Below are 23200 nucleotides of genomic sequence, written 5' to 3'. Positions count from 1 at the left end.
CACTCATTTCCCAACGTCACAATTCAAGTTCCTAGAATCAACCCACCCGCGCCTGCAACATGGCTTCATCCCAGAGGTCGCAATCGGGTACCCGATACCCGTACCCTACCCGATACCTGGCTACCCGTACCCGGCCGGGTATCGGGTACGGGTACCCGTGCCCTACCCGGCCGGGTATCGGGTACGGTTACCCGTTTGCGACCCTGGTGCGGCCGGGTACGGGTACGGGTAAGGAATCAAAACCCGTTGCGACCTCTGCCCTGGATCCAGGCTCTACAGCCCTTCTAAGGGCTGGAGCTCAGTGAAGACAGTGGTCAAGACCCACAGACCAAATGGTCTCAATAATTACAACACTACAGATGTATGTGTGCCCATGTTGAACTTCTTTCGCACCGGACGTAGCCAACCACGCAAATCGGAGGTGCGGGGGGAGGGATAAAAAAATAAACTAAACACAACAAGCGGTTCTTAAGAAATTCGTTTTCCATATTTTTATTGTAGTGTATAGCGTAGTGTATTGTAGTGTATGGTGTCGTCTATGTATGTTGAACTTCTTTCGCACCGTACATAGCCAACATCGCTAATCGGTGGTGCGGGGGAAAGTACAACAAACTAAATACAACAAGCAGTTCTAAATAATGACTTTCAAATTTAGTATAGTGGTGTAGTGTATAGTAGTTTAGTGTATATTGTAGTAGTGTCGTGTATAGTGGACTGTATAGTAATGTATATTGTAGCATGTAGTGTATAATGTAGTGTGTATTGCAGTGTATAGTGTGGTATATAGTGTAGTGTATAGTAGAGTGTATAGTGTGGTATATAGTGTAGTAGTGTAGTGTATACTGTAGTACATAGTGTAGTAGTGTAGTGTATAGTGGACTGTATAGTAGTGCATATTGTAGCATGTAGTGTATGGTGTAGTGTGTATTGGAGTGTGTAGTGTATAGTGTATGTACGTTGAACTTCTTTCGCACCGTACGTAGCCAACCACGCAAATCGGAGGTGCGGGGGGATGGACAACAAACTAAACACAACAACAAGAAGCAGTTCTAAAGAAATGAGTTTTCAATTTAGTATCGTGTAGTGTATAGTCGTGCAGTGTAGAGTAGTGCATATACAGGTAGGAACAACAGTTCCACACTGCCCACCAGGGATTATTTGTCTGTCGTGCAAAGCCCCTCCCAAACATGTACGCTCCCGGATTGGTTGAAGTGCGTCACGTGACCGCGAGCTTTCTGTCGTGCACTAATGCGCTGTCCAACCAAGCTCCTACCTGCCCACTCCGGATGAACGTGTTTGTAGTATGTAGTGTATGGTGTATAGTGTAGTGTATGTACGTTGAACTTATATCGCGCCGTACGTAGCCATCGGAGGCGTGCGGGGAAACCTTCCCGTCTTACTCCCCCGAAACTGAACGGTTTACAAGCCCCTGGAGGGGGTGGGTGGTCAATGCCCCCCTCCACCAAGCAACCCACCCCAAGCTGATCAAAACGACGCGTTGAGAGTAGGGCTAAACGATTAATCGATTTCAAATCGAAATCGCAATTTGAAACAATGCGATTAGCACATCGCAAAGGCTGCGATTTTTTACGATTTGATAAGTCCTATTGCTTTCTTATTGGAATTGTTTAATTATTTTATTATTATAACGTTATGTAACTTAACAATTGTTCTATGTTTGATTGTTCTATTTCATCTTCTTGGTTCTTTCGGTAAAGTCACGTAGAATGGAAATAATACAATAATAAAAATAAAACATAATAAAATATCCATTCTACGTGACTTTACCGAAAGAACCAAGAAAATGAATCCTTGCAGTCACGAAAGCTTTAAATCGAAATGTTCTATTTCAATTAAAACATTTTAATAAATACATGTCGGAAGCAATTCATATCTTTTTAAGTTCTCATCCTAGCATTAGAATATATAGAGCAGTTCATATTTTAATGGCATCACGTGGTAATGCTCCATCACACTTTTGAAATCGATTACACAGTGAATATTTAACTGACGCTTGACTTTTTATCGCAAGTCAAATCGCAATCGCAATATCTGTCAGACAAATCGCAAATTGATATTTTCCCCAAATCGTTCAGCCCGAGTTGAGAGAGCCACTGTCATGGCGCCCGTTGCGGGCATGAACGCCGCTGCCACTAGCCACGTTTGTTGCGGCAGTCGTTCCCCCCGCCGACCGGATGGACTCGCCGCCGCCCATAGGAATTCTAGATTTGAAGCTTTCGTGACTGCAAGGATTCATACTCTTAGTTTTTTCGGTAAAGTCACGTAGGTAAAAAAATTGAAATTAGAATTAATAAAAATAAAATTATTTTTATAAAATATTTTATTTTTATTAATGTTAAATAATATTTTCTTTTATAAAATATTCTTTAATTTTTATTAATTTTATTTAATTTTTTTACCGACGTGACTTTACCGAAAAAACTCAGAGTATGAGCCCATAGGAATGTTTGAATTTGCACAAGTTGGCGCGGGGGGGCGGGGGGGGCGATGAACGCACGACCGTGAGAGGCACCTTCGGCGTGGTACCGCCGTCAGCCCGTCCGGCGTCAATGCCCGAGTCTCAGAACCTCGCCGAGGCGCGCTTCAGGTTATCATCATCATCGTCGTCGTCGTTAAGGGGTTTGTGAATGCCCTGTGGTCTCACAGAGCCACTACTGAGGCACCCTGTAGGGTTCTTAATAGGAGGATTGATTGATAATTGTTTTTTTACCCTTTTATCTGGAAACAAAACCGACACCTTTTTTTACAAGGAGTCATGTTTGCATTGACCACAATACCTGCGGTCGGAATGCAAAAAAAACACAACTCTGATAATGTATGCACTGTCCTTCCAATTGATTGGTCCACACCCGAGACAGCTTTTCTTAGAGCCTAGTCTCTCACATGGTGTTGGACCAGATGACGCCAAAAGGCGCACAACTCGAAGACAATGCACCATCAGAGTACGAGAGCTCGGGTAATGATGGCTGCTTCTAATAGGGCCAGACCTAAGGCACACCCTGTAGGATTCTTAATAGGGGGATTGATTGTTAATGCTCCAGCCTCATAGGGCCAGACCTAAGGCACCTTGTAGGATTCTTGATAGGATTGATTGTTAATGCTTCCAGTCTCATAGGGCCAGACCTAAGGCACCTTGTAGGATTCTTAATAGGATTGATTGTTAATGCTTCCAGTCTCATAGAGCCAGACCTAAGGCACCTTGTAGGATTCTTAATAGGGGGAATGTTAATGCTCCAGCCTCATAGGGCCAGACCTAAGCAATCTGTAGGATTCTTAATAGGGGGATTGATTGTTAATGCTTCAGCCTCATAGGGCCAGACCTAAGCACTCTGTAGGATTCTTAATAGGGGGATTGATTGTTAATGCCCCAGTCTCATAGAGCCAGACCTCAGGCACCTTGTAGGATTCTTGATAGGATTGATTGTTAATGCTCCAGCCTCATAGGGCCAGACCTAAGGCACCTTGTAGGATTCTTAATAGGATTGATTGTTAATGCTTCCAGTCTCATAGAGCCAGACCTAAGGCACCTTGTAGGATTCTTACTAGGATTGATTGTTAAAGCTCCAGTCTCATAGGGCCAGACCTAAGGCATTCCCTGTAGGATTCTTAATAGGGGGATTGATTGTTAATGCCCCAGTTTCATAGAGCCAGACCTAAGGCACCTTGTAGGATTCTTAATAGGATTGATTGTTAATGCTCCAGTCTCATAGAACCAGACCTAAGGCACCTTGTAGGATTCTTAATAGGATTGATTGTTAATGCTTCCAGTCTCATAGGGCCAGACCTAAGGCACCTTGTAGGATTCTTAATAGGATTGATTGTTAATGCTTCCAGTCTCATAGGGCCAGACCTAAGGCACCTTGTAGGATTCTTAATAGGATTGATTGTTAATGCTCCAGCCTCATAGGGCCAGACCTAAGCAATCTGTAGGATTCTTAATAGGTGGATTGATTGTTAATTCTCCAGCCTCATAGGGCCAGACCTAAGGCACCTTGTAGGATTCTTAATAGGATTGATTGTTAAAGCTCCAGTCTCATAGGGCCAGACCTAAGGCACCTTGTAGGATTCTTAATAGGATTGATTGTTAATGCCCCAGTCTCATAGAGCCGGACCTAAGGCACCTTGTAGGATTCTTAATAGGGGGATTGATTGTTAATGCTTCCAGTCTCATAGAGCCAGACCTAAGGCACCTTGTAGGATTCTTAATAGGGGGGATGTTAATGCTCCAGCCTCATAGGGCCAGACCTAAGGCATTCCCTGTAGGATTCTTAATAGGGGGATTGATTGTTAATGCTCCAGTCTCATAGGGCCAGACCTAAGGCACCTGTAGGATTATTTATAGGATTGATTGTTAATGCTCCAGTCTCATAGAGCCAGACCTAAGGCACCTTGTAGGATTCTTAATAGGATTGATTGTTAATGCTTCCAGTCTCATAGAGCCAGACCTAAGGCACCTGTAGGATTCTTAATAGGGGGATTGATTGTTACTGCTCCAGCCTCATAGAGCCAGACCTAAGGCACCTTGTAGGATTCTTAATAGGATTGATTGTTAATGCTCCAGCCTTATAGAGCCAGACCTAAGGCACCTTGTAGGATTCTTAATAGGATTGATTGTTAATGCTTCCAGTCTCATAGAGCCGGACCTAAGGCACCTTGTAGGATTCTTAATAGGGGGATTGATTGTTAATGCTTCCAGTCTCATAGAGCCAGACCTAAGGCACCTTGTAGGATTCTTAATAGGGGGGATGTTAATGCTCCAGCCTCATAGGGCCAGACCTAAGGCATTCCCTGTAGGATTCTTAATAGGGGGATTGATTGTTAATGCTCCAGTCTCATAGGGCCAGACCTAAGGCACCTGTAGGATTATTTATAGGATTGATTGTTAATGCTCCAGTCTCATAGAGCCAGACCTAAGGCACCTTGTAGGATTCTTAATAGGATTGATTGTTAATGCTTCCAGTCTCATAGAGCCAGACCTAAGGCACCTGTAGGATTCTTAATAGGGGGATTGATTGTTACTGCTCCAGCCTCATAGAGCCAGACCTAAGGCACCTTGTAGGATTCTTAATAGGATTGATTGTTAATGCTCCAGCCTTATAGAGCCAGACCTAAGGCACCTTGTAGGATTCTTAATAGGATTGATTGTTAATGCTTCCAGTCTCATAGAGCCAGACCTAAGGCACCTTGTAGGATTCTTGATAGAAGGATTGATTGTTAATGCTTCCAGTCTCATAGAGCCAGACCTAAGGCACCTTGTAGGATTCTTGATAGAAGGATTGATTGTTAATGCTCCAGTCTCATAGGGCCAGACCTAAGGCGGCACACTCCAGTGTCGATGGCTGCGACTCACAGAGGCAGACGAATGCTGTGTACAGCCGTCAGGAGCCCTGCGCAGGGGGTCCAGCGCTTCTGCCGACTGCGTCTTCTTCGCTAACATGTTCGCTCAGCTGAGCGTTGGCAAGGAAACGCTGTGTGTGTGTGTGTCACCGTGTGTGTGTGTGACAGCGTGTGACTGTGTGTGTGTCATTGTGTGTGTGTGTGTCATTGTGTGTGTGTGTGTGTCAGCGTGTGTGTGTGTCATTGTGTCTGTGTGTGTGTCATTGTGTGTGTGTGACAGCGTGTGACTGTGTGTGTGTGTGTCATTGTGTGTGTGTGTGACAGCGTGTGTGTGTGTGTGTCATTGTCTGTGTGTGTGACAGCGTGTGTGTGTGTGTGTCATTGTGTGTGTGTGTGTGTCAGCATGTGTGTGTTTTAATTTTGGAGCTTTCGCGACTGCAGGAATTATTCTTTGGTTCTTTCGGTAAAGTCACGTATAAAGATAAAATAATAAACTAAATAATAGCATACGACACACAAGCAATCATCATCAGGTTGCTATTTCATCTATACCTGATGATGATTGCTTGTGTTACAATCGAAACGTCGTATGCTATTAATTAATTTATTATTTTATCTTTATACGTGACTTTACCGAAAGAACCAAAGAATGTGTGTGTGTGTGACAGCGTGTGTGTGTGTGTCAGCGTGTGTGTGTGTGTCAGCGTGTGTGTGTCATTGTGTGTGTGTGTGTCACACAGGGACAGCTGCCACTGGGGGGGGGTACCCCCTTGCCTAGACCTTAGCGGGACAATGGAGCGGCTGAGGATTGGAGTTTCCGAGTCAACGAAATGTTCAGATTCAGATTTTTTGGCGACCGCGGTGACTTGGCAGTGCTGCGTGTGCAGCTGTGTTAGGGGACAACGTGGGAGCTCCCTTGCACCCCCCCCCCCCCCAGGGCGCCTAAACATCGGTGCCCCCCCACTAGACGTGAGTGCCCCCCACTAGACGTCGGTGCTCTTGTACATGTCGGCGACGAGGCGCGCGATGGGCACGGAGCCGATGGTCCTGCGGAAGAAGACGCCCTCGATGGTGGCGCTGCTGATGGCGCGCAGGGAAGGCAGCGTCAGCAGCAGCTTGCCGAAGCGGCACGGCTCCCCGGGGTATCTGGGGGAGGGGTGGGGGGGTGAGGGGGGAGGGGGCACGCGGTGGGGGGGGGGGCATGAGATGTTAGGGCACCACGGTGGCTAGGAGATGTTAACTACCTCGCCTGGTGCGCAGGAGGTCGTGGGCTCGATCCGGACTCTGACGATGCCTGCTGCTGCTGTAGATTTGGAGTCTGCGTCTCTCTCATCATCATTATCACGGTGGCTAGGAGATGTTAACTACCTCGCCCGGTGTGCAGGAGGTCGTGGGTTTGATCCCGGAACCTGACGATGCCTGCTGCTGGAGATTTGTAGTTTGTGTGTGTCTCTCTCTCTCATCATCACCTGCTGTGGATGTAGAGAGTGGTGAGTGGCTGAGTGAGTGAGTGGCTGAGTGAATGAGTGCTGAGTGAGTGAGTGGCTGAGTGAGTGAGTGGCTGAGTGAGTGGCTGGGTGAGTGAGTGGCTGAGCGAGTGAGTGCTGAGTGAGTGAGTGGCTGAGTGAGTGAGTGGTGAGTGAGTGGCTGAGTGAGTGGCTGGGTGAGTGAGTGAGTGGCTGAGTGAGTGAGTGGCTGGGTGAGTGAGTGAGTGAGTGGCTGAGTGAGTGAGTGGTGAGTGAGTGGCTGAGTGAGTGAGTGGCTGAGTGAGTGAGTGAGTGGCTAAGTGAGTGAGTGGCTGAGTGAGTGAGTGGCTGAGTGAGTGAGTGGCTGAGTGAGTGAGTGGTGAGTGAGTGAGTGAGTGGCTGAGTGAGTGGCTGGGTGAGTGAGTGAGTGGCTGAGTGAGTGAGTGGTGAGTGCCCTCACCTGCTGTGGATGTAGCTGCTCAGTGTGAGTGGTGAGTGGCTGAGTGAGTGAGAGGCTGAGTGAGTGAGTGGCTGAGTGAGTGAGTGGCTGAGTGAGTGATTGAGTGGCTGAGTGAGTGAGTGAGTGGCTGAGTGAGTGAGTGAATGGCTGAGTGAGTGAGTGCTGAGTGAGTGAGTGGCTGAGTGAGTGAGTGGTGAGTGAGTGAGTGAGTGGCTGAGTGAGTGAGTGGCTGGGTGAGTGAGTGAGTGGCTGAGTGAGTGAGTGGCTGGGTGAGTGAGTGAGTGGCTGAGTGAGTGAGTGAGTGGCTGAGTGAATGAGTGCTGAGTGAGTGAGTGGCTGAGTGAGTGAGTGGCTGAGTGAGTGGCTGGGTGAGTGAGTGGCTGAGTGAGTGAGTGCTGAGTGAGTGAGTGGCTGAGTGAGTGAGTGGCTGAGTGAGTGGCTGGGTGAGTGAGTGGCTGAGTGAGTGAGTGCTGAGTGAGTGAGTGGCTGAGTGAGTGAGTGGTGAGTGAGTGAGTGGCTGAGTGAGTGGCTGGGTGAGTGAGTGAGTGGCTGAGTGAGTGAGTGGCTGGGTGAGTGAGTGGCTGAGTGAGTGAGTGGTGAGTGAGTTGCTGAGTGAGTGAGTGGCTGAGTGAGTGAGTGGCTGAGTGAGTGAGTGGCTGAGTGAGTGAGTGGTTGAGTGAGTGAGTGGTGAGTGAGTGGCTGAGTGAGTGAGTGGCTGAGTGAGTGAGTGAGTGGCTGAGTGAGTGAGTGGCTGAGTGAGTGAGTGGCTGAGTGAGTGAGTGGCTGAGTGAGTGAGTGAGTGGTGAGTGCCCTCACCTGCTGTGGATGTAGCTGCTCAGTGTGAGCTGCGCCTCGTCCTGCAGGGCGGCCACGGCCGCTCCACTGCGCAGGGCTCTGAGCTCCTGGCCACACGCGCCCACTGCACGAGTCGCACACAAAGACAAAGGTCCCCCGTGTAGCCTGTGACAGACTGTAGGGGCAAGTGCTGTTAGCGAGTAGCAGCAGCGCATGTGAACACACAAAGGCAAAGGTCCCCCGTGTAGCCTGTGACAGACTCTAGGGGCAAGTGCTGTTAGCGAGTAGCAGCAGCGTCTTTGAACACACAAAGACCCCCCGTGTAGCCTGTGTCCAGATGGAGCAGATTAGTCCACACGGCACTGATCACCCCGCTCACCTCACCCACTCACCCCACTCACCCCTCTCACCCCCCCACTCAACCCACTCACCCCACTGACCCCACTCACCCCACTAAACCCACTCACCCCACCCACCCCACTCACCCCTCTCATCCCTCTCACCCCTCTCACCCCACCCACTCAACCCACTAAACCCACTCACCCCCCCCCTCTCACCCCTCTCACCCCACCCACTCACCCTCGCCTCTCACCTCTCTCACCCCTCTCACCCCACCCTCTCACCCCACCCACTCAACCCACTCACCCCCCCCCCACTCACTGCTCTCACCCCACTCACCCCACTAAACCCACTCACCCCCCCCCACTCACCCCTCTCACCCCACCCACTCAACCCACTCACCCCACCCACTCACCCCACCCACTCACCCCTCTCACCCCCCCCCCCCACTCACCCCTCTCACCCCTCTCACCCCGCTCACCCCACTCACCCCCCCCCGCTCACCCCACTCATCCCCCCCCCCGCTCACCCCACTCATTCCCCCTCCCGCTCACCCCACTCACCCCCCCCGCTCACCCCACTCACCCCCCCCCTCCGCTCACCCCACTCACCCCCCCTCCCGCTCACCCCACTCACCCCCCCCCCCCCCCCGCTCACCGGCCTTGAAGGTGACGATGCACTTGAGACAGGCGAACTCCGTGGGGTCGACGCGCAGCGAGCGGAAGCGGCAGACCGTCTCGTGCAGCGACCGCGCCTCGCCCGCCACGCGACCCAGGGCTCCCCCCTCCGCGTTCAGCCCTGGGCCCCCGACAAGGGGGGCGCGGGGGTGGGTGGGTTATCGTTATTGTTGTCATTGTTGAGTTAGAGGTCGTCATCATCGTAATCGGCGCCATCATTGTCGTCGTCATCGTCGTCATCATCGTCGTCATCATCGTCATCGTCGTCGTCATCGTCGTCATCGTCATCATCGTCGTCGTCGTCATCGTCGTCATCGTCGTCATCATCGTCGTCATTGTCGTCATCGTTGCCGTCATCGTCGTCATCATCGTCACCGTCGTCATCGTCGTCATCGTCGTAACCGTCGTCATCGTCGTCATCGTCGTCATCGTCGTCATCGTCGTCATCGTCACCGTTGTCATCATCATCACGGTTGTCGTCGCGTGGGAATAGCAGGGAGCAGCGGGCAAGTAACTCTCTAAACGTGGTGGTTGATGTCGACTCTAAACGTGGACCACGGGGAGAGAGACGCAGACTCCAAATATACAGCAGCAGGCGTCGTCAGGGTCGGGATTGAACGCACGACCTCCTGTACACGCAGACACACACACCTGTACACACACACCTGTACACACACCTACACACACACACCTGTACACACACACCTGTACACACGCACACCTGTACACACACACACCTGTACACACACCTATACACACACCTGTACACACACACCTGTACACAAACCCTCTCACCTGCCACAGCCAGAAGGGTGCTCAGGTCGACGGGCACTGCCCACTGCGCGATGCCCAACACGAACAGCTCCCGCCAGCCTTCTTGCAGCAGCACCAGCTGTGAGGGGCACACGCGCACACAGCCTCTAGCCGAGTCTAGCGGCAAGGGGGGTCTCAGCCAGGGGTATGCGGACCCCTGGTGGGGGGGGGGGGGTAACGTCGCAATGTCCCAGGGGGTACGTGGGGTGATTTGTAAACGCGTGGAATTGTGTCGCGCGTGAGAGCCATGACATACGACACTGTACACTTACATTATGCACTACACTGAACATTACACTATACACTACACTATATACTACACTACAAACTACAATATATATTACACTATACACTACACTGTATAATACACTATACACGAAATACTACGCTATACACTACACGATATAGTACACAAACCTATACATTACACTACACTATACACTACACTATACACAACACTATACACCACACACCACACTATACACTACACTACACACTACACTATACACTACACTGCACTATACAATACACTACACTATACACTGCACTATACACTGCACTATACAGTATACTATACACTACACTATACCTATAGCTACCTCGCCCACCAAGCGAGGTAGCTAACATCTCATAGCCACCGTGATGATGATGATGAGAGAGAGACGCAAACTCCAAATCTACAGCAGCAGCAGGCGTCGTCAGCGCCGGGATCGAACCCACGACCTCCTGCACACCAAGCGAGGTAGTCAACATCTCCTAGCCACCGTGGCACCCCAATAACAAGCCGGGGGATTCGAACCTGGTCCCCGAGGGGGAGGGCCGAGAAGGCGGGGACGCTCTTGGCCCACTTGATGCTCATGAAGAGGAGGCGAGCGGCCGACTCGCACACCGACTCGGGGCACGCGGCACCCTGCAGCACGGCCACGCCGGGTGGCACCTGGGCAGAGGTCGCGGGGGTGGAGGGGCGGGGGTGGAGGGGGGAGACGCGGGGAGGGAGACGCGGGGAGGGAGACACGGGGGGGGGGGAGACACGGGGGGGGGGGGGAGAGACACGGGAGGGGGGGAGAGACACGGGAGGGGGGGGAGACACGGGAGGGGGGGAGAGACACGGGAGGGGGGGGAGACACGGGAGGGGGGGGAGACATGGGGAGGAGAGGGGAGACACGGGGAGGTAGAGGGGGGACAAGGGAGATACGGGAGTGGGGGGAGACACGGGAGGGGTGGGGGAGACACGGGAGGGGCGGGGGTGGAGGGGGAGGGAGAGGGGAGACACGGGGAGGGGAGACACACGGGGAGGTAAGAGGGAGATACGGGGAGCGAGAGGGGGGACAAGGGAGACACGGGAGGGGGGGGGGGGGGAGACACGGGGGGGGGGAGACACGGGGGGAGGAGAGGGGGGATACGGGGAGGGAGAAGGGAGACACGGGGGGGGGAGACGCGGAGGGGAGGGGAGACGGGGGAGGGAAAGGGGAGACGCGGGGAGGTTTTGTGGTTAATGCAGTAACATGATTCCTTGAAAAAAATGTGTCAGTTTTGTTGCCAGAAAAAAGGGTAAAAAAAACCTTTTATTACATTTTGCTACTGGCAAAGGAGGCCTCATTATGTTCAACATTGAGTACTCTCAAACACAACTGTCGATAAAGTTGCAGAACATTGCTTGCCAACAAGGACACTCAATTGATTTTGATAACGTTGAAGTGTTGTGCAAAACGAATTATTGCTGGCCCAGACCAATTCTAGAATTCCATTGAAATTGAGAGAAATGCAATTAATGTTAACCACTTTGACAGCTGCAGGGCCTAATGCGGAAGTGTGTTATTAAGTAATACACCTTACAATTACAATTCTTTATAGAGGAAACACAAACTAATTAACCGATTACTAATACGTTATAGAATTACATTGCCTCTCTCCATCCTCCTCCTCCACCTTTGATCTCTGCACCTTGATTGGGTTAATCTTGCTCTGTTTAAGATCGGAAGCAGGTGGATTGCTTCACTATTCTGGCACATCGCCTGATGATGCTGGTTGCAATTACCAGCGAAACGTCGTACTACTCAAAATGTAAATGTTGTGGATTTACTCTCCAACACACCGGTGGGCTGAAGTAGTAGACTACACTACACTACACTATACACTACTATACACTACACTATACACTACACTATACACTACACTACAATATACACTACACTATACACTACACAACACACTACACTACAATATACACTCCACTATACACTACACTATATTACACTATACACTACACTATACTATATTACACTATACACTACACTATACACTACAATATACACTACACTATATTACACTATACACTACACTATATACTACAATATACACTACACTATATACTACAATATACACTACACTATAAACTACACTATACTATATTACACTATATACTACACTATACACTACACTATACACTACACTATACACTACACTATATTACACTATACACCAGAGGTGGGACAAAGTCATTGTTATGCAAGTCCAAGTCGAGTCGCAAGTCATCAAATTCATGACTCGAGTCTGACTCGAGTCCAAGTCACATGACTCGAGTCCACATCTCATAGGTGGGACAAAGTCATTGTTATGCAAGTCCAAGTCGAGTCGCAAGTCATCAAATTCATGACTCGAGTCCAAGTCACATGACTCGAGTCCACACCTCTGCTATACACTACACTATATTACACTATACACTACGCTATATTACACTATACACTACACTATATTACACTATACACTACACTATACACTACACACTACACTATACACTACACTTTCCACTACACTAAATTACACTATACACTACACTATATTATACTATACACTATAATACACTATACACTACACTACACGCTACACACTACACTACACTATACACTACACTATACACTACACTATACACTATACACTACACAATACACTACACAATACACTACACTATATTACACTATACACTACACTATACACTACACTATACACTACACTATACACTACACTATACACTATACTACACTATACACTATATTACACTATACACTACACACTACACTATACACTACACTATACACTACACTATACACTACATTATACACTACACTATACACTACACTATACACTATATTACACTATACACTACACTATACACTACACTATACACTACACTATACACTACACTATACACTACACTATACTGGTAACTAATTGGCGGTTTGTTGTTCACGTGACAACCCCCTTCCTAATTGGCTGTGTCGGGCGCTGGTGGGTTTCACGACGCAACATTTCGTGCTCTGCTCCTCCCACCAGCTTAAAATACGCTGCCAAGCTTAGCGGTGTTCATTAGGACGCTGTCTTTCCGACAGACCTGTTCTTCACCTGATGACAATGGCTGCTTGCGTTGTGGCCGAAACTTCGTGAGAATTTTATTACGCTTTATATTTTTATTCTTTAATTGTTTCCCTTCTACGCGACTTTACCGAAAGAACCAAGAATACGAATCCCTGCAGTCACGAAAAGCTTGAAATGGAAATTTAAGGGGAACGGAGTTGGAGAGTTAGGGTCTTTGTTTTTTGTTTTTTTTGAGTGTCCGTGATGGGAGTGCGGTGTGAGTTGGCGTCGAGAAGGAAGGGCAACTCAAGACTCCTCCTCACACAGACCGACCTCCGCAGAGACGGGAAGCGATGGCACGGAGGGGAGAGATGGGGTGTTGTGGGACGAGGAACCTCCATCACTGAGACAGACGCCGTCGCTGGAGTACTGGGGGAGACAGCGACACCACCAGCACCACCATCGTGAACGTCATCACCATCATCATCATCATTACTCATCACCACCATCATCACCATCATCACCAGCACCGCCATCACCCCCGTGAACGTCATCACCATCATGATCATTCATCACCACCATCATCACCATCATCACCAGCACCGCTATCACCACCCCTGAACGTCATCACCATCATCATCATCACTCATCACCATCACTCATCAATACCATCATCACCATCACCAGCACCGCCACCACCCCCGTGAACGTCATCACCATCATCATCACTCATCAACACCATCGTCACCGTCATCACCATCACCGCCACCACCCCCGTGAACGACATCACCATCATCACTCATCAACACCATCATCACCACCATCACCAGCTCCGCCACCAGCCCCGTGAACGTCATCACCACTGCCATCATCACGACCGCCATCGTCGTCGTCATTCTCACGAGCATCATCATCACCATCACCGTCGTCACTGTCATTACCATCATCACCATCATCACCACCACTACCACCATAATCGCCAAGCGCCTTTTCATTACAAGACCACCGGGAAGTTCAGAGTACCCCCCCCGCCTCTCACTCACGTCACGTGACCGCGCTTCATTGTGACATCACCGCGGAGAGCCAACCAATGAGATGTGCTGCGATGGACATCCACCGTGGACACCGGCGCTACGAGCGCCTCTCATGCTGTTCGGGTGCGCGGTGGGTGGTGGTAGTGGGTGGTAGTGGTGGGTGGTAGTGGGTGGTAGTGGTGGTGGTAGTGGGTGGTAGTGGGTGGTGAGTGGTGGGTGGTAGTGGGTGGTAGTGGGTGGTGGGTGGTAGTGATTGGTAGGTGGTGGTGAGTGGTGGGTGGTAGTGGGTGGTGAGTGGTGGGTGGTAGTGGGTGGTAGTGGGTGGTGAGTGGTGGGTGGTAGTGGGTGGTAGTGGTGGGTGGTAGTGGGTGGTAAGTGGTGGGTGGTAGTGCATGGTTGGTGGGTGGTAGTGGATGGTAGTGCGTGGTGGTGGGTGGTAGTGGGTGGTGAGTGGTGGGTGGTAGTGGGTGGTGAGTGGTGGGTGGTAGTGGGTGGTAGTGGGTGGTAGTGCGTGGTTGGTGGGTGGCAGTGGGTGGTAGTGGGTGGTAGTGGGTGGTAGTGGGTGGTTGGTGGCTGGTAGTGGGTGCTAGTGCATGGTTGGTGGGTGGTAGTGGGTGGTAGTAGCTGGTAGTGGTGGGTGGTAGTGGGTGGTAGTAGCTGGTAGTGGTGGGTGGCAGTGGGTGGTCGTGGTTGGTAGTGTGTGGTAGTGGGTGGTAGTAGTGGCTGGTAGTGCGTGGTAGTGGGTGGTAGTGGGTGGTGAGTGGTGGGTGGCAGTGGGTGGTAGTGGCTGGTAGCACTCACCTTGCCATCGCCTCGAGCTCCGACCCCATCGCCGCTCCCGCCGTGCGAGTAGAAGCCGAGAGCTCCCGTCGGCGAGACGCGGCTCACAGCAGCGGTAGCGGTGGTGGTAGCGGTAACGGTGGTGGCGGTGGTGGTGGTGGCGGTTGTGGTGGTGGTGGTGGTGCCGCCTTCGGGATTCCGCGGTGTCCGTGCTGCGGGTGACGAGCTCAGGGCGATTCCGACCACCGACACCACCCCAGCCTGCTGCTGCTGTTGCTGTTGTTGGTGGTGGTGGTGGTGGAGGTGCTGCTGCTGCTGCTGGTGGTGGTGGTGAAATTGCGTCCCTCGAAAGTAGAGCGCTACCTGCTTGCGGATGGTCGATGTCCGTGGGCCCCTTTCGTGCTGCACGGCTGTTCGTGATGGGAATAGAGGGGGAGGGGGGGGAGGAGGGATAGATAAATAAATAACGATTCCGATTCTAAAATATTCTGATTGTTGTTGTTGGTGGTGTCGTTTTGCTGCCTTGCCCAAACTTGTTGTGGGTGTACTTAGTACGCAAATTTATTTAACATCTCGTCACGGTGGCTATGAGATGTTAACTACCTCTCCTGGTGTACAGGGGGTCGTGGGTTCGATCCCGACTCTGACGATGCCTGCTGCGGTAGATTTGGAGTTTGTGTCTCTCTTTCTCACCATCATCACGGGGGCTATGAGATGTTAACCACCTCTCCTGGTGTGCAGGAGGTCGTGGGTTCGATGCCGATTCTGACGATGCCTGCTGCTGTATATTTGGAGTTTGTGTCTCTCTTTCTCACCATCATCACGGTGGCTAGGAGATGTTAACCACCTCTCCTGGTGTGCAGGAGGTCGTGGGTTCGATGCCGATTCTGACGATGCCTGCTGCTGTATATTTGGAGTTTGTGTCTCTCTTTCTCACCATCATCACGGTGGCTAGGAGATGTTAACCACCTCTCCTGGTGTGCAGGAGGTCGTGGGTTCGATCCCGATTCCGACGATGCCTGCTGCTGTATATTTGGAGTTTGCGTCTCTCTCTCTCGCTGTGTTTAGGGGCCTGCTCAAGGCGCGGCTCCGGCTGGAGCACGCGTACCACACACATGTCGGTGATGTGCAGCGTGTCTTCTTCGAACGCAGGTGAGCTGGAAAAGCCCCTCTCTGTACCAGCGTGGACGGCACCCTCGTGTTCGCCTTCTGAAGCGCTCGCTCGTCACCGTGGCATGCGCGATGACCACCACCACCACGTGGCTTTTCTTTCGTGTTGTGCGCGGCGCATTTAGCGCCACAGCGCGTGGATTCGTAGCGTTTGTTTTATTTGTTTGCTGGTGACTTTGTGGGTTTCGTATCGGAATCGCCTCCAATGCAGTTGCTGCTGGCGGCAATAGAAAGTTGTTTAAAAGTCAAAAGTCTCTTCAACGCTCTCCAACTCTTTCCAACTCTATATATCTCTCTATATCTTTCTAACTCTCTTTCTCGCGAAATCACACTCTCCCACTCTCCCCTCAACGCTCTCTTTCAACGCTCACTCTCCCTTTTATAACTCTCTCTCTCTCCCACTTTCTCTCTCTCAAACTCTCTGGATTTGTAGCGTTTATTTTCATTTGTTTGCTGGTGACTTTGTGTATTTCGTATCGGAATCGCCTCCAGTGCTGTTGCTGCTGGCGGCAATAAAAAGTTGTTTAAAAAGTCAAAAGTCTGTCGTTGTGACCGAGTGGATTTTTCTTTAAGGATTCCTCCGATTTGTCCCCTTTCCACGTTCAGAATCAACGTCACCGCGCGTTTACGGAGTTGTTTTTTTGGCTGCTGCTGCTGCTGCTATCAAATGTCCACGCGATGAGAACGAATGTCAACGAGGAGAAACTGAGGTCGCGATGGCCAAGGTCGCTTCTGAACGAGAGATACGGAGCTGGGTGGGGCATCACAGCAGCTCACAACACAACGCGCTTACAGGTTAACAAGCTACGCTCCGGTGCACTTAGACTGCTTGAACGTTTTTACTTCATGACCCTCCCACTGCCTCCCCATCTTTCCCTTCCCCACCCCTGCCCCCCTGCCTCTCACCACGAGAGGGCGCTCCACCACCACGGCCACCACTACGGCCACCACCGCCGCTACCACGGCCACCGCCAGCAGCACGGCCACCACCACCGCAACCACCGCAACCACCACCACCACCGCTACCACCATCACCACCATCACCACCACCACCTCCACAACCACCACCACCACCTCCACCACCGCCACCACCTCCACCACCACTTCCACCACCACCTCCACAACCACCACCGCCACCTCCACCACCACCACGTCCACCACCACCACCGCCACGGCCACCACCACCGCCACCACCTCCACAACCACCACGTCCACCTCCACCACCACGGCCACAACCACCACGTCCACCACCGCCACCTCCACCGCCGCCACCACCACCTCCACCGCCTCCACAACCACCACCTCCACCACCACCACGTCCACCTCCACCACCACGTCCACCACCGCCACCACCACCACCACCACGTCCTCACCGTCCCTGTTCATGCTGGCTGCCAGGCACTTGTGCAGGCGGCAGGCGCGGCACTGGTTGCGGTGACTCTTGTCCACGGGGCAGCCGCCCTGCAGGCACGCGGGGGGTGGTGGTGGGGGATGATGGGGGGTGATGGGGGGGGGTGGTGGGGGGTGGGGGTGATGGGGGGGGGGGTTGATGGGGGGGGGTGATGTTGGAGTGATGGGGGGGTGGTGGGGGGGGGATGGGGGGGTGATGGGGGGTGATGGGGGGTGATGGGTGAGTGATGGGGGGGGGGGGTGATGGGGGAGTGATGAGGGGGTGATGGGGGGGTTGATGGGGGGTTGATGGGGGGGGGGGGGTGATGGGGGCGGGAGTGATTCGGGGGAGGGGTGATGGGGGAGGGGGTGATGGGGGAGGGGGTGATGGGGAGGGTGATGGGAGGGGGTCACATCACACCCAGCGGACAAAGGTAAAGGTGCAGCTCTGCAACTGCCCGTGTCATGGATTGCGTTGGTGTTCAGTGGCGCACACACAAACAGTGTCAACAACAACGCCGACGACACCGCGCGTGGGTGAGTGACCTCTCGGCTAAGGGAACGCCGCGGTGGCTAGGAGATGTTAACTACCTCTCCTGGTGTGCAGGAGGTCGTGGGTTCGATCCCGACCCTGACGATGCCTGCCGCTGCAGATTTGGAGTCTGCGTCTCGCTCTCATCATCATCACGGTGGCTAGGAGATGTTAACGACCTCGCCTGGTGTGTAGGAGGTCGTGGGTTCGATACCGACCCTGACGATGCCTGCTGCTTTATATTTGGAGTTTGCGTCTCTCTCTTCTCTCTCCCAGTGGCCGCGTGGATTTTTCTCCGGATCCTCCGGTTTTATACCTCCCACATTTAGAATCAACGTCACGCGAACAGCACTTGTACCAGCAGTCTGTTACAGGCTATACGAGGCATCTTTGTTTTGGTGAGCTGCTCTGAAGCAGCGGCCCTGGCTATCACAAACGATCGCAGCTCCACCACGTGGGATCGTCGTCATCATCGACGTCATCATTGACGTCATAATCACGTGGACATTTATAGCAGTGGCCAAATACTCTGAACGCGTGGTGACGTTGATTCTAAACGTGGAGGGGGGGGGGGGAAGCGGAGGACCCGGAGAAAAATCCACGCGAATACGGGGAGAGAGAGAGACGCAAACTCCAAATCTACAGCAGCAGGCATCGTCAGGGTCGAGATCGAACCCACGACCTCCTGCATACCAGGCGAGGTCGTCAACATCTCCTAGCCACCGTGATGATGAGAGAGAAACGCAGACTCCAAATCTACAGCGGAAGGCATCGTCAGGGTCGGGATCGAACCAACGACCTCCTGTATACCACGACCTCCTGCACACCAGGCGAGGTAGTCAACATCTCATAGCCACCCTTCTGACTGCCGACTGAGCAGAGCGAGAGGGGTGATTCGTAAATAAATAATTACAATCGGAACAAGAATAGTTTTTTATTTCAACATTTCTGATTGTATCTGAAGGGGAAGTGAGCAGCCCTTGAAACGGAGATTCCGAGCTCAATGGGCCCTGGCTCGGTGAAGCATTGAACAGGTTCGAGTTTCAGTTTGCAGGAACAAACCACGCGGACATCCCATCAGCTACCACCACCACTACCACCCCACCACCACTACCACCACCACTCCAACAACAACCGCCATTCGCCACTAAGTGGCAGTGACGTCACCACGACGCTTGTGCCAGGCCATGTGCACCTTGAGGCCACGTGAAGTGTCGAACGCCCGCCGGCAGGAGGTCACGGGGCAGACCCAGCAGGTGCCACGGGTCGACTGACTGAGACGAGTGGCCGATGCACCACCACCCCCACCACCACCTGTGCCCCCCCCTACTGTTCCATCTTGCTGTGCTTTAGCTACCCGGCGCTCCACCACCACCACTACCACCACCACCACCACCACACCACCACCACTACCACCACTACCACCCACCACCACTACCACCAGCACTACCACCACCACCCACCACCCCCACCACCAGCACCCCCACCACCACTACTACCACCACCCCACCACCAGCACTACCACCACCACCCACCACCCCCACCACCAGCACCCCTACCACCACTACCACCACCACCACACCACCACTACCACCACCACCCACCACCCCCACCACCAGCACCCCCACCACCACTACCACTACTACCACCACCCCACCACCAGCACTCCACCACCACTACCACCACCACTACTACCACCACGACTGCCCCACCACCACTACCCCACCGCCATTCCACCACCACTACTACTACCACCACCACTGCCACCCACCAACAGCACCACCACTACCACCACCCACCACCACCACTACCACCACCACCCCCACCACCCCCACTACCACCACCACCCCCGCCACCCACCACCACCACCGCACCCTACCTGACTGGACGCCTTACAGACGTAGGCGCGGTTCCTCCGGATGCTCCTCTTGAAGAAGCCGGAGCAGCCGTCGCAGGCGAAGACGCCGTAATGGCGGCCCGAGGAGCGGTCACCGCAAACGCGACACGGCACGTCCAGCAGGCGGCCTGGGGCACGGGGGGGTCGTGGTGGTGGTGGTAGTGGTGGTGGTAGTGGTGGTGGTCATGGTGGTAGTGGTGATAGTGGTGGTGTTGGTAGTTGTGGTGATGGTAGTGGTGGTGGTAGTGGTGGTGGTGGTAGTGGTAGGGGTGGTAGTGGTGGTGGTAGTGGTGGTGGTAATGGGGTGGTGGTGGTAGTGGTGGTAGTGGTGGTGGTGGTGGGGTGGTGGTGGTGGTAGTGGTGGTGGTAGTGGTGGTGGTAGTGGTAGGGGTGGTAGTGGTGGTGGGGTGGTGGTGGTAGTCGTAGTGTTGGTGGGGTGGTGGTGGTAGTGGTGGTGTTGGTGGTGGTAGTGGTGGTAGTCGTGGTAGTAGTGGTAGTGGCAGTGGTGGTGGTAGTGGTGGTAGTCGTGGTGGTGGTAGTAGTGGTAGTGGTGGTGGTAGTGGGGTGGTGGTGGTGTAGTAGTGGTGGTAGTCGTGGTGGTGGTGGTAGTGGTGGGGTAGTAGTGGTGGTAGTGGTGGGGTAGTAGTGGTGGTGGTGGTAGTGGTGGTGAGCGGGCGGGAGACGCGACACACAGCACAGAGACAACCACCCGGCTTAGTTTGTTGTTGTCCTCTGTGAGTCTGTGGGTTGTCTGTGTGGTGAGTCTGTGGTTCTCTGTGTGAGTCTGTAGGTCTCTGCGTGAGTTGTGTGGGTCTCTGTGTGGTGAGTTTGTGGGTTGTCTGTGTGGTGAGTCTGTGGTTCTCTGTGTGAGTCTGTATGTCTCTGTGTGAGTTGTGTGGGTCTCTGTGTGGTGAGTCTCTGTGTGGAGAGTCTCTGTGGTTCTCTGTGTGAGTCTGTAGGTCTCTGTGTGAGTTGTGTGGGTCTCTGTGTGGTGAGTCTGTGGGTCTCTTTGTGAGTTGTATGGGTCTCTGTGGGAGTCTATGGGACTCTCCGTGTCAGTCTATGGGTCTCTGTGTGAGTCTGTGGGTCTCTTTGTGAGTTGTGTGGGTCTCTGTGGGAGTCTATGGGTCTCTGTGGGAGCATATGGGACTCTCTGTGTGAGCCTATGGGATTCTCTGTGTGAGTCACTAGTGAGCAGGATGAATCCATCAACTCACTACACCTGAATCTCAGATGCAAACCCCGGGGCTCTACGCTTGCGTCTACATTAAGTAGAGGATTCATATTCTTTGGTTTTTTCGGTAAAGTCACGTCGGTAAAAAAATGAAAACTAAATGAAATCACGACGTTTCGGACTCAACACAAGCGTCCTTCTTCAGGTGGGCGGACAACGTAGCGAAAGCACAACCGCTTAAGTGTGTCCTTGCGGTCACGAAAGCTTCCAATCTAAAATTGTTTAGAGGATTTTTGCCGCTGTAAATTCCCACGCGATGATAAAGCCACTGCTTTGCTGAACTGCTATCGTTCGTGATGGCCAGTGTCGCTTCTGAGAAAGCCCTTAGCTCGTAACAATACAACACAGTTGAGTTTATCGTAGCTTAGTGTTACGTGTATATTTTTGTAAGTGATTCGTAGACCTTTTTGCGATACTTTGCACTCCTATCGTGTTTGTGAGGATTGTGTCTTGTTAGTTTAACAACGCGGCAGGCTTTCGCGACCAATATCATCCACAATGCGGGTTTTTGTTTGGGTTAGATTGTGTAAGTTCATTAAATGTGTCGTTAAACCCGTTAAATAACCCAGCCGCCAATGGAGACCCATTGTCATTTAGATGCATTCCTTAATCCCTCACCCACCCCCCACTTCGCGTAGATGTGATGACGTCACTTGTGACGTCATCACATCTACGCCTCGATTTAAGGAACGAAACAGGAGCAGGATTTCTCCACGCAGATCTGGCTTTCGCCTGATGAAGCTGGTGGTAATGACTGGCAAAACGTCAGGGTACTCAGATTGTAAATGTTAAGTTTCGATTTAAAGCTTTCGTGACTGCTGGGATTCATCTTCTTGGTTCTTTCGGTAAAGTCACGTAGAAGGGAAACAATACAATAATAAAAATAAAACATAATAAAATACAATAATGTTTCATTTTTATTATTTTATTATTTCCCTTATACGTGACTTTACCGAAAGAACCAAGAAGATTGTAAATATTGTTGTGGCTTTGCTCCACAACACACAAAGCGGTGTGTGCTGTACCAGTAACGTACTGATTGTGATTGTACTCAGTACTCAGATTGTAAATGTTGTGGATTTGCTCGACAACACACAACCGGTTAGTGCTGTACTAGTAACGAATTGGCCACGTTCTGTTTACGTGGCAAACTTTTACTCATTGGCTGTGTCGGGTGGTGGCGGGTTTAACGACACAACATTTTATATTTACGCGATCTAACCCCAACAAAACCTGTATCATGAATTGTGTTTGTTGCTGCAAGGTTGTGATCCCCATGCCCCTAACCGGTACATCTGTGACAAAAAGATCTTCAAAGCTCTTCTGATTCCTCCTGCTCCAGTGTCAATATCCTGTTGCACTGTGTATCTACATGCAGAGGTCTACGATCGCGTGCATATTAAGAGCTGATAAGCAACAGAGAAAACGTGGAAGTTCGAGAGCGTGTGAGAGAGAAATAGAGAGAGAGTTCAAGAGATTAGTGAGAGTTGGAAAGAGAGCGTTAAAGAGAGAGTGGGGGAGACTTTGACTTTTAAACAACTTTTATTGCCGCCAGCAGCAACAGCACTGGAGGCGATTTCGATATGAAATACACAAAGTCACCAGCAAACAAATGAAAATAAACGCTACAAATCCAGAGAGAGAGAGAGAGTTAGAAAAGGGTGAGTGAGCGTTGAAAGAGAGAGTTGAGGGGAGAGTGGGAGAGTGTGATTTCGCGAGAGAGACTTTTTTGTTTGACTTTTAAACAACTTTTTATGCCGCCAGCAGGAATTGCACTGGAGGCGATTTCAATATGAAATACAGTCACCAGCAACACAAATGAAAATGAGAGAGAACGAAAGGGTTAGGGAGATATAGAGAGTTGGAAAGAGTTGGAGAGCGTTGAAGAGAGAGAGTGTGTGT

General features: G+C 51.7%; 1 protein-coding gene and 1 long non-coding RNA gene across 3 annotated transcripts in view; both read right to left on the bottom strand.

Annotated features, from left to right (window-relative positions):
• Positions 1 to 3904: 3904 nt before the first annotated feature.
• Positions 3905 to 5981, bottom strand: LOC144949894 (uncharacterized). 2 transcript variants are annotated; one of them, XR_013640323.1, is made up of 4 exons: positions 5139 to 5981; positions 4941 to 5073; positions 4410 to 4742; positions 3905 to 4211 (listed from the first exon to the last, which is right to left on the bottom strand). It is a non-coding gene; the product is annotated as an uncharacterized LOC144949894 (long non-coding RNA). The 2 variants fall into 2 exon arrangements; XR_013640322.1 differs by lacking the exon at positions 3905 to 4211 and having other exon boundaries at positions 4346 to 4742.
• A 360-nt stretch (positions 5982 to 6341) lies between these two features.
• The window catches only part of NR2E1 (nuclear receptor subfamily 2 group E member 1), a 36010-nt gene continuing 19151 nt past the window's right edge, over positions 6342 to 23200 (bottom strand). Inside the window, exons 3-11 of the mRNA XM_078879878.1 lie at positions 20047 to 20192; positions 17620 to 17707; positions 15098 to 15486; positions 13596 to 13691; positions 10708 to 10845; positions 9891 to 9987; positions 9076 to 9216; positions 8101 to 8203; positions 6342 to 6504 (exon numbers count right to left, since the gene is read on the bottom strand). Coding sequence (XP_078736004.1) covers positions 6342 to 6504; positions 8101 to 8203; positions 9076 to 9216; positions 9891 to 9987; positions 10708 to 10845; positions 13596 to 13691; positions 15098 to 15486; positions 17620 to 17707; positions 20047 to 20192 — 1361 coding nt within the window. The remainder of the gene's footprint in view (positions 6505 to 8100; positions 8204 to 9075; positions 9217 to 9890; positions 9988 to 10707; positions 10846 to 13595; positions 13692 to 15097; positions 15487 to 17619; positions 17708 to 20046; positions 20193 to 23200) is intronic.

This window comes from Lampetra fluviatilis, chromosome 55, assembly GCF_964198595.1.
Source record: "Lampetra fluviatilis chromosome 55, kcLamFluv1.1, whole genome shotgun sequence".
Classification (NCBI taxonomy): domain Eukaryota; kingdom Metazoa; phylum Chordata; class Hyperoartia; order Petromyzontiformes; family Petromyzontidae; genus Lampetra; species Lampetra fluviatilis.
The sequence above is the reverse complement of the archived record's forward strand: the minus strand, read 5'-3'. Positions and strand labels throughout refer to the sequence as shown.